At 37.1% G+C, this 12,057-nt stretch overlaps 1 protein-coding gene across 1 annotated transcript in view; it reads right to left on the minus strand.

Moving 5' to 3' along the window:
* Positions 1-3,564: 3,564 nt before the first annotated feature.
* LRP6 (low density lipoprotein receptor-related protein 6) overlaps positions 3,565-12,057 on the minus strand; it is a 189,547-nt gene continuing 181,054 nt past the window's right edge. Inside the window, exons 20-23 of the mRNA XM_012655785.1 lie at positions 10,089-10,319; positions 8,373-8,509; positions 7,607-7,704; positions 3,565-4,389 (exon numbers count right to left, since the gene is read on the minus strand). Coding sequence (XP_012511239.1) covers positions 4,095-4,389; positions 7,607-7,704; positions 8,373-8,509; positions 10,089-10,319 — 761 coding nt within the window. The 3' untranslated portion in view covers positions 3,565-4,094. The remainder of the gene's footprint in view (positions 4,390-7,606; positions 7,705-8,372; positions 8,510-10,088; positions 10,320-12,057) is intronic.

Below are 12,057 nucleotides of genomic sequence, written 5' to 3' on the forward strand. Positions count from 1 at the left end.
ATTATAAATGTATACTTTTATGCTTGAGGCCCAAAGTCCTCTACTCTAAAACTTTGAGAATTTCAAAAGGTAGATTTTGAGAATTATGAAATGATGCAATCCCAGAAGTCCGAAACTACTCATATGCTTCCAGTACTTTCTAAAATGTTCTATTATTTCTCTTGGCTCATTTTAGGCTTGGGATAAGGAATACCAAACAAAAACTGTATTTCTTGAGTTTAGGAATTCTGCTAATGTTTTAAATAACACTTACAAAGTTTTTCAGGACTCAGTCCACACTTAGTGTACAGTCTCACTTGTAGATGCCCCAAATATTTGTTGACCAACTGATACTGGTAAACATACTCATATCTACACTCCAGACTAAGTATGGATGCCACATATAGACTTAGGCATCAAACATCTTTTAAAAGTATGACATATTTGGCGTCTGAAAAGCCCAACAGTTTTGTTTCTGAATCTTGTTAGATATGTAATGGTAACAAATATGTAGCTCCTATGGCATGCAAATCAATGAGGTGGCAAGGTTTCCACTGGAAGAAATAAAACACTTCAAAACTACATTTCTAAGAATCTATTCTAGGCACAGGACTAGAGAATAAAACAGCAGCAGCCTATTTATTGCAGAGAAGCTGGCTTGGTTAAGCCAAGCCTCTCGAGTCTCTATTATGACTACTGGTGTCAGGTCACATAAATAAACACATTTTATTAACAGGCTAGGTAAGCCACAGCTACTAACTCGAAGTATTCTTCATCAACAGGCTTTTACAGCAAAACAAAAGATGTTCCCCCCAAACTGACTGCTATCTATCTGGTGGCTATTTTTACACTTCAAATATTGAATGATTTGCCCTTATACAAATTATTGACTTTAGGGTATTTTTAAATAAAGAAATACAACTCTTGAAATCATCATAAAATTGTACTGCTCAAAGCCCCTCCCTCCCAATTACCGACCTATATTAGATAAAAATGTACTTTAATTAAAGTCTTCATTTCTAAATACCTACTGTCTCTATAGAATAGTTGTTCTCAAACTTATTAAAGGACAAGACATCTCTTCATGGTACATCACAAAGCATTTTTATATTAAAATTAAAATTACTATATAATTTGCTAAACGGACATCTCGTGATATGCTAGTATAGAGGAATTGGCAGCAAAGTGCCAAAAGCATAATAAAATTTAATGGAAGAAAAATTAATACTAAGCAAATTCTATCAACTGACTTTGTTTTCCTCCTGTGAATGTCATTATCTGACTTAAGCAACAATACCTCATGGGCCACTGTTCAGAAGACCGGGGCTCTGTAGGAGCCAAGTCCAGAACCTTAGTTATAAAAGACCACTCCAATGCAGAAAGCTTACTGTGGTATTTATGCTCAAGTTCATTTCTCAGATGATTTTAATCACATCAGTTAATGGGTATATGCTAGGACACATGTTCAAAATAAATATTTTTATTTAAGCAATCTAATGAAATTTTATTCATTCTTCCCCCTGGATAATGAATTTAATAATAAGCCAAATTTAAAAATCCTTTTTCATTTTTCCCCAATTTGTGGTTTCATGTTTTTCTCCTCAGTTTTTCCAAATAAACTTCTTGTGTTTAATAATCAAGATATGGTTTACTTAAGCTTAACTGTCCATGTAATCTTTAAATCTTTCCCGAATTTGACAATTCTCTCATTAAAAAGTACTCCAAGAAATATTAAGAATTCATCTCAACTACCCCAGAAAGAGGATACTGACATTAAGCTGAACTGCCTTCAAATAATTTCAAACAAATTGGCACACAAATTAGTATTTTGCAAGAAGAGGCCATTGCCATCGCAGTACAAGCACTTGGACTGAGATACAACAAGGCAATATTCTTCTTAGTTTATTATAGTGCAAGTTTCCACATGGGAAGCCCACCAGATAAAGATGCACATTTAAAAATGTAAACATATAGAATTCTCAAATTCTAACTGATACCCAGTTATTGCTAACCTTTCCATCTTTACTGAAGCATCATGTGCTCCTGTCTGTCACAGAATGCAAGTTCCGTGTCCATTTTGATTTAGGCTGTGAGCGCTTAGTTCCGGCAACAGGAGGAATTAATGCTTGTCTGATTGAAATGCAAGACACTGATGGTTTACCATTTTTATAAGCAAAATCAAGTGCACCTGATCTTAGAAACTGTCACCAACAATCTGAGCATTATTCTGAAACCATATTTCTTCTCTATAAAAAGTTGACTTAGGTATTTTTTTAATTGCTTGAAAAGTTATTTCACCTCTGCCAAAATCCTGAATCCTTTCTTCTGTTGTTTTCTCTTGGGCCCTGAAACTTGGAGAGGCCTCAGCAAGACAGTTAAAAAAGAAAAAAATCATTCAATAACTAACTGACCAACGCTCGTTAATGTAAAAATACATTAGTTTAAAAACACATTCAATTTTAGCAGAGAAGTGCTAGACACATGTAAAAAGCAGGAAACTAACTTCTGGCAAGGTGGCAGAGCAGTGCTAGAATCATTCTGCAGGTCAGCCCTGATAGCTGAAGATGTAGCAGCCCCAGTACCATACGAGACAGCAGGTCAGGCAGATTACAAAAGAGGCTTCCATTATTCCCCTCCACCCAAGTTCTGACAGCTGAGAAGTTAACAATTTGCCTTCTTATTGAATCCCCATTGTTAAATTTGTTAAATTATTAATCCATAATGGGATAAGAGAGAACACGTATAAAAATATATGAGTTGATTATAAGAATAATTTGTGAATAATTTGAAAACGTAACATTCACAGTGGGTAACAGAAAGATATTAAACTCATGTCACACATTAGAAGAGGTATGTACGTAGACATCATTCTGAGAAAAATTGGCCTAAAGAACATGAAAATGTCACAAACCATTAATATAGGGAAAACCTAATGATAACAAAAAATTTTCTTTTTAAATAGATTGTCTCTAACCAGAATATATTTAAATGTTTTACTCAGAAAAATATATATAAAATGATTTCATATTGTGGTATTATATGCTGAAAGTACTGCAAGGATATATGATTAATTTACAACAAAAACATAATGGTTAAATTTGAAATTCTTAAACACTGTCTATAGGTGTTGTAAAAAGACATTTTAATGAGCATTACAACAATCTTGGAAGTAAAGAAGAGCAATAATATGTCTAACTTTTGATCATTATGCAAAAACAGCAAATTGAAGAGCTAAGCCTACTGGGGAATGGAGCTAGTAGAAATATTAAAATCAAATTTTAATTTAGAAAATTCCATTTAATTAATTCCTCAGATAAAAGGGTTGAATAAATCACGGTATCCTGGCAAAATGGCCTACAAAGTTGCTGGGGGAGGCAACGAAGTGAACGTACCTAGAGAAAAAATAATTTGTAACAGAGGTGTGGATCCTAAGGTAGGGACAGAAGGCTTGCACGCACACAGCCCCCCGGCGTCTTACCAGACAGCCGATCTCTCCTAAACAGCATCACTCAGAGTGAATCTTTATAAGTATCTATTTCCCTCACTAACATTGATGGATTCATAGAGAAAAAGCCCTTTGTCCAAGGTTAGTATTAGTTCCTTTTTTTTCTTTCGTGATTTCTTAACTTGTTGGCCCTCAAATGTTAATGAACATGAAGGCTATTTGGCTACTTCCAAGTATCTATGGTTTGCTGCTCTGAGATGGATTTAATTTTTCTTCTTCTTCTTTTTTTTTTTTTTTTTGGTATCAATAAAGCCAAGACATTCCTGGTCAGTGATGCCTTTATTATTCCTGTTTCCTTTGTACTCAGTCACTTCACTGGGTTTAAGGCATGCTTTGTGTATTTAGTTTGCAAAAATAAAACTTTTAGTACAAATTTATTTTTTATACAAACTTTTATGGCACAAGCAGCAAATCTGCTGTTTTAAGAAAATATATAAATATCCTTTTTTTCTGTACAAATATCTCCAGTATTCCCTACCCCATTTTATAATTTTAACTGTACATGGTCTGCCTCATCCTTCTCTAATAGTTCCCTCCCCCCCTCCAGATCTCAACCAAATTTGTATTTACATTTTCTCGTTGGAGGCAGTCAGAGGAGGAGGGCCCCTCCTCAGGAGGAGTCTGTACAGGGAGAGGGTGGCGGTGGGTAGAGGTGATGAGAATAGCTCCTCTCTGTGTACGGAGAAGGTGGGCAGCTCTCATAGTTCTCCTCTGCCGACAGGTATTGGCTTCGGGGCGTGGGAGGTGGGGGCACAGGTTCTGAATCATAGTTCAAGTCACTGGTATAGCCCTTGGCTGTTGCCGCTGAGGTCATTCTCCGGCTAGGAGCATAGTCACTGTCACAAACATCTGTGCTGCAGGGTGTGGTGGGGGGTGCAAAGTGCCGGTAACTATATGGCCGGTAGCTGGTATGGGGAGAAAATAAAGAGAAACAGAGTCAGTTTTACAAAAAAATGATTTTCCCTATCAGAATACGGAAATATTAGATGCAAACTTCACTTTGAAAACAATAAGCTCTTGCAATTTAAATCTGCACAGACCAAGAGGCAGTTTTCAGTGGCAGATTGGCAGAGGAAGACAGCATATATTTTCTCATTTGTAAATAAAATGGAACTAGAGGCAAGCAAAAATGACTGGAGTGCAGGGGTGAACCCAATCTAGCCTCTGGATGTGCTTTTTTATAGTCAAGTTAAACTGTGTCACAGAATAAAAAAGGACAATTCAAAGCTGTACTTAGTCACCTTTGGAAAAATCTCTGTTACATACATTTTGCATGTAGTTTACAAAGCAGACCTGAGCCATTTCTGTAGTTTCATTACCTATGAGAAGACTGGGTCTTTACATAATTTATACTACTCAAACATGTCAGCATTCCCTCAACATTCGTTAACTGCTCCTGATGATAATTTACCTGATGAATAATTAATTTAATGATGTCTGAAGACTTCATTTCTTTCTTTAAAACTCAAATATTGTATAACCCAGGCTGAATTTTGGTAGACAGCCTAAGGGGCATATCTATCCCATTACTGTTACTATTAGTAAAGGGAAATTGCTGTGGTTTGGGGAAAATAGTTTTCATTCCCTGTGTATAGACAAGTATAATGTCATAAGAGCAGCTTTAAACATCACAATGATCAATTTTAAATACTCAAGTAGGGCCAGTTAATTTTCTAATATCTATATCAGAGGCCTAATTTATTTCCTACACTTGTTTATCTATCTTTTCAAGTAATCTATAGCTGTTAAGCATGTAGCATGGCAAAAGAAAAAGGCATTGGAAATAAAGCAACGTACTAATGAAAATAAGAGCTGACCCAAAGTGCTGGATTTTCCGTCATTCCTGCTTCTATTTGTAACTTCTTATACCTTTTTATTCTAAATATGGTAAAGTTAATCATATATTTATCCAAAACAAAGACTTATTCATAAGATTTCTCATCAAAGTGACTACAAGAGTAGGGATAAGAGCAAAGATAAAACCAACATAACATTTCTGGGCCAGGCATGGTGGCTCATGCGTGTAATCCCAGTACTCTGGGAGCCAAGGCAAGAGGATTGCTTGAGGATAGGAGTTCAAGACCAACCTGAGCAACATAGCCAGACCCTGTCTCTACCAAAAAAATTAGAAAAATCAGCCAGGTGTGGTAGCATGCACCTGTAATCCCAGCTATTTGGGAGGCTGAGGGAAGGAGGATCACTTGAGCCCAGGAGTTTGAGGTTGCAGCGAGCTATGATGAAGCCACTGCACTCTTGCCTGGGCAACAAAGTGAGACCCTAGCTCAAAAAAATCCCAAAAAGCAAACAAAAAAAATCCGGATATAACAACTCAAAAAATACCGAGTGATATACAGAGCCATAAGATAATATCCCAGGACACAAACCATTTTCTATCACTTGGGCTTGCCTCAAAAGAAACAGCTGCCAGAAGACCAAAAGTTACATGACCTGCTGAGCAGGTTCTCGAAGGCTGCTACTACTATCAACATTGGCATGATGTCATGGTTTTGTTTTGTTTGGTTCTGGGTTTTTTTAGTCTATCTTTCTGTCTAATCAGGTGTCAGGCCTTGGTAAAATTTCTTACCTCAACCTTTAAAAGTCCAAATACCTCCATTTTTGTGGAAAAAAAAAAGAAAGAAAGAAAGAAATTGAACTAACAAAATTCTTGTATGTCCTAGTTTAGATAAAAATTTCAACAAATGATAAAAGTTTTGACTCAGAGGAAAAAGAAATTCAGCTTAATTTGAGACATGGAAAATGACTAAACGAGAATTGCTTTTGATGTTATTATGTTTATTTTGATCAGAGTTTTATTCAATTTGAATTTTAAAATTAATTTTTAAAAATAAAATTTTAGGTTTTTTTCTCATTTTTCAATTTTCATGTTTCTGTTTTTCTATTTTGGCCTCTTAGAACAAACTTGTAGCAGGAAAAGCAACTTACAACAAATCATAAAAACCATCAGTTCAAGGCCAGGCACAGTCTCTACACCCATAATTCTAGTACTTTGGGGGACCAAAGTGGGAGGATCACTTGAGGCCAAGAATTCAAGACCAACCTGGACAACAGTGAGACCCCATCTCTACAAAAAAAATAGGAAAATTAGCCAAGCGTGGCAGTATGTGCCTGTACTTTCAGCTACTCAGGAGGCTGAAGCAGGAGGATTACCTGAGCCCAGGAGTTAGAGATTGCAGTGAACTATGATGATGCCACTGCATTCCAGCCTGGGAAACAGAGTGAGACTCTCTCTCAAAAAACCAAAACAAAAACAAAAACCAGTGCAGAGCCAAGGCTATAATAAAACTGAAATGAGAATTCTGAATACTTTAAGTGGTTTCCACTTTATTTCTATACATGTATAAGGTTACAGCAGGCCAATTTGACTGAAATGCCAGAAAACACCGTCTCTAGAAAGTAACAGGCACTTGAGGGATGCTCATAAACACTGGGCACTCAGTGTTTAGACAGAGAGTATGGAGCTGTTGGCCTTTCAAAGAGGGAGGATGAGTAAACCTGACACAAGAATACTTGACCTGTTCAACACTCCGTGTAACAGACTCACAAATTAGCGCAAAGGCATCATTTCTCCTTTTTTGACTTACAAATACATTTCATTTACTTTGGTCAGTCTTGATTATTCCATGCAACTACATGAAATATCTTTTACTCCAGATCATAATAACATATGTAAGCAAGGGCTCAACTTACATACTTCTCTTAAATTCTGTGTTCTTAATATCCCTGCTCTTTTATGCTCTCACAATTCTTTGAACCATTATCTTACCTAATTTTTCATTCTTAGAATATCAATCAAATTTAACCTGAGCGGTAACCTATTTTGAAATCAGTCACTCTGGTGGGGTAACTTTTCCTCAGAATACTACCAAAGCCTGGGGCTTTATTATTCTAAAAGCCAACATTTGTGACTCTCTTTAAAAAAATGTATAATACTTGAAAAGAAAGGATTTGTGGTAGGGGCGATGCCAGCATACCAAGACAAGATGGCTATTCTCTCTCTGGTCACCGTCATCTACTCATTTGGGGTTACCTCAAGTCCACAACTAGGGTACAACTTACTTCTAATAAATACTTCAACTTATATTAGAGAAGGATGTGTATTACCTGTATGACCTGTGAGTGGAAGGACTGTTTGAAGAATATCCAAATTCCATAGTGTAATGGGATCGCTCTGTGGCTGGGGATGGTGGAGGGTTCAAAATCTAAAAGAAAAAATAGTTAAAATAGTAAAATAAAAATTGTCTACCCTAGACAGAGACTATTTTTTCTTTCAACTTTTCTTCCTTCATCCTTATTAGTATTCCTTTCCATTACACTATTAGCACAATTCTTGCTTTCCGAAGAACTGACCTCAAAAAGTACTTTAGGATTGTGGCTCCTCATTCCCTAAGACAAAATTTCATCATAGCTAAAATGTGCAAAGTGATGAAGAGATATCTGTAATCTATAAGTCATTGCTTCAAGGTCAGTGAAGCTAGGTTCTGGTCTTTTAAAATTGTAAATATTTACAGAAAAATTACTGATTTAGGAGAAATTCCAGGTGTGTTTCCTATTTTGGGAGGTCATAAAATGAAACCCCTCATCTCTCAAGAGGTACCATTCAGTAGTTCTACATTTACCTGAAATACGAAATCAATGCTAGTGCTTTCAAATATGCTGGTTATTACACAGTAAACTTAAAAGAAAGATTTATGAGCACAGTGGTGGGTGTGGCAAATCCTTCTTTGAGACTTTTATGCCTAAATTCTATATTCAAAAATGATTTTTACATTACCATCACTGAACAGCCACATCTGAATGAGTTCAAAATCTAAGATCCTGTATATTTTTAGCATTCAAAGTAAAAAACAAAGGAAAATAGACTGCTTACTGCAGGGAAGTAAGTGCCTTTGGTGCTTGAAGAACTACTTGATGATGCTCCTGTGACATGAGCCCGATCATAGGGGGGCCCACTGCTTCCCCCCATGATACTGAGGGAGCTGATCACTGATTTACCCCGAGACATTCCTAAAATGAAAGGAGGATTGAAAACTGAAAATGAATAAGACCCATAAAATGTACAAAATAATTTTATTCAACACCAGGCTTACAAATACCAATAGTCAAGTAGTCTGATTTTAAAATAACTATTGCCCTCTTTTCCTAATAATAATTGAAAACATTTAATGGAGAAAGAAATGAATGTTCTCTAGAAATGAATGCTTCCATTGAGAGCTGGTCAGAGAACAAGGCCAAGAATAGCTCCCACCTCCTCCTCCCTTCCCTGGTAGAAACAGAAGTCTTCAAAATAAGAGGTTTCCAACCTTTTGGAGGATTTGAATGAGAAAGGACCCTGAAGGGTGGAAGCCGTGAAACAGGGTAGATTAAATAATAGATTTATTCAAAAGAAAACAAAAACCATTTTTTAGGGCATAAACACAACATATGTAAGGTATTTCTTCATCTACTAAATACAAATGTTGCTGGAATCAAAACTACCAATGCTAAAGAAATTCTATTTTTTCCCAAGTAGCTTCCCAAATTCTAGCTGAAAATAGGTATGGCAACAAAGAAACATTACCATTAACAGCTTAAAAACCATGTCTGTTTACTTAAGAGTTACACCCAGAGTAAGTTCCTATTTTCAGAGGGCTTTTGCCAGGCACACTTCCTTCTCCATATTCATTAAAAGGAAGGCTTCTTTCCACTAAGGGCACCAGAAAATATTAAAAAGAAGGCTATATTTTACTTAGAGCAGTATGATCGATTCAATTATAAAACTTCTGGCTACTCGGAGATGCCTAAACTAGCCCTAGTTTCACTGTCATCTTGCAAAGTTAGGAGAAAACTTAAGACAGTAAATAATTCCTCCCTTTTATCACCCAGTTGTTTATAGATCTTTGTTGGCTGAAGGAAATCTTATCTACATTTTGGCCTCCTTTTATTCCTGGGCTCAATAGTACTGAGGTACCCTGGTAATGAACCTAAAGAACTTGTGGTTTATAACTCTTTTCACTAAATGGCTGGCTGATTCACGTTCCGTAAAGTACATCCAGAAGTGCAATCCGAAGGGCTTGGAGCTTGTATATGTATCTGCTTTGTATCTTTTGGCAATTTCTACCAAACCATATCTAAGGCCTTTTGTGTAAAGAGAAGATGCTAATTGCTAAAAAGAACACTTATTTTTATAATTTTTGTTTGTTTTTTGAGACAGGGTCTTGCTTTGTCTCCTGGGCTAGAGTGCAATGGCATCATCATAGCTCACTACAACCTCAAATTCCTGGGCTCAGGCAATCCTCCTGCCTCAGCCTCCCAGGCAGCTGGGACTACAGGCACACACCACCACATTCAGCTAATTTTTCCATTTTTTGTAGAGACGGGGTCTCACTCTTTCTCAGGCTGGTCTTGACTCCTGGCCTGAAGTGATCTTCCTGCCTCAGCCCCCTTCAAACTGCTAGGATTACAGGCGTGAGTGCTCTTATAATCTTTTAAACCCAAAGTAATCTACTTTGAAATTGACTCTAGGCAGTACCCTGTTTCTATAATGGAACTTGGCAGTCTTGTCAAGACCTAAGACTTAACTCTCAATGGATCAGTCTTAACTCACCTGGAAGAGATCCTGACAAAGAACTGGGGTGTGGCACATAACCAAGGGGCACAGAAGCTGGTCCATGAACTACATAGTCATTCGTCATGGTTTCCCCATCTCCCTTCATACGTGGACACAACATCCTCTGACAGAGAAAATATATAGTTCCAGACACAAAAATGGTGACAATTACTCCGATAACTGAGCCAACTGTATTGGTGGCCTGTGGTGCTGGCTCTTCAGTTGGATCTAAAATGGAGAATGCAGCACAATTATCTTATGGAAAAACAACTGCATATTCAAAATAGTGATCAAAAAGAGGGCTTGCTAGTAGAATGTGAAGTTTTAGCCTAATGAAGATAACTCATAAACATTTTTCTTTTTTATGAATACATATACACCATGCCCCGTGGACATATGTATTAAATGTCATCATTAGGAATCAAAACGAACTACCCTTAAGTGAAGGCAGAAATAAAATAGATTGGAAAGTATAATTGTAAATTGATAGAAACGAAGATGGTAAGTATAGATTTAAACACCATGAAAAGCTTTAAATATAATACATACACAGATAAAATCTATTCTACTTAATTCTGTACACCACAAAAATCAACAGGGTTATTTTGAAATTTCAGGGCCAGAAGGGCCTGAAACACTTGATGTTTTACCTGGAATGGTGAAGAAACCAAAAGCAGTTCTGGCCATGTGTTAGATTTTAGATGTGAACAGTGACAATTAGGCCAGGTGAAGGAAAATTAGGAACTAAAGATGAGCCTAGCTCTCAGACCTAATATGCTGCTGCCTTCAGGCTGTCTCGCTGCCTGAGAGCGAGGAACTTAGGTCTCCAGTACTTGATTACTGGAGGACTCACAGAGAAAGGCCGGAGTGCAGGAGGATCTTGCCCATGGTATTTCCCTTCACTGGATCCCTGAGCTACCTGAGGCTTTACGAGGCAGAGGGAAAGAGCAAATGGGCTTATCAAATTTAGAGCATTACTCTTCTATTCAGAAGGAAAATGCTTCCATTCTGAACAGTTAAATTACATCTCACATTTGCGGGTCCTTTAAGAAACTTCTTTCTGCTTCATCTTACCTCAAAATCTCCCATCCCACACGGCTAAACTCATCCTCTGTCAGATTATATGAAAGAAATGACTGAACATGGCATCACTAAGTTACATAATACATAGGGACCATCATTTACAAATTTCGTCTGTGGCCAGAGGCATAGACTCTCCTTAGTTCTTGTGAGCAACCACGCCATTGTTTTTATTCCTTTCTAAGGTCAAGCTTCAAGAAAGAATAGTTTACATTCACTACCCTCAATACCTAGTCTCCGCATCACATCTTAACTCGCTGAAATGAGGCTTCCACCCTCACGACTGCACTGGAACTGCTTCAGTCAAGGTCAAAGTTCTCCTACTTGCCATATTCAATAAACTTTTCATCTCACTGATCTCTCCATACATTCAATGCTGGTTCCTGTTTGCTTCTCAAAAATGTCTGATCAATATCCTTCCAAGACACTGTTCTCTTCATTTTACCATTTCTGATTATTCTTTCTTTGCTACCTTTGTTGGCATCATTCTCTTCTGCCTGCCTCTTAAGTACAGAGAGTTCTGTCTATTATTTACTATTTTCTTCTTCTGCTTACTCTCCAGGGAGGTTTCATCCACTGCCGCAGTTCTAATTATCATCAACAAACTGAAGAGCACCAAATTTGTCTCCTGAGCCACAGACCCATATAATCAACAACTTCCTGAACAGCTTCAATGGGGTATCCAATGGGTATCTTTAATGTAACATATCTCAAACTGAATTCATCTTTACTATCATCTGTCATTTCTTTTAGACTCCAGGGGTAAAGCAGATCATAAGTGAATGAAGTAGTCTACTACAGGACAATGAAGAGTGATGGGGCCTGTGGCAAACTGTAAGGTGCATGCCTGCCTAAAGGCATTTAAATTAAATTAAAAACAAAAACA

This window comes from Propithecus coquereli, unplaced genomic scaffold (assembly GCF_000956105.1).
Source record: "Propithecus coquereli isolate 6110/MARCELLA unplaced genomic scaffold, Pcoq_1.0 Scaffold487, whole genome shotgun sequence".
Lineage (NCBI taxonomy): Eukaryota > Metazoa > Chordata > Mammalia > Primates > Indriidae > Propithecus > Propithecus coquereli.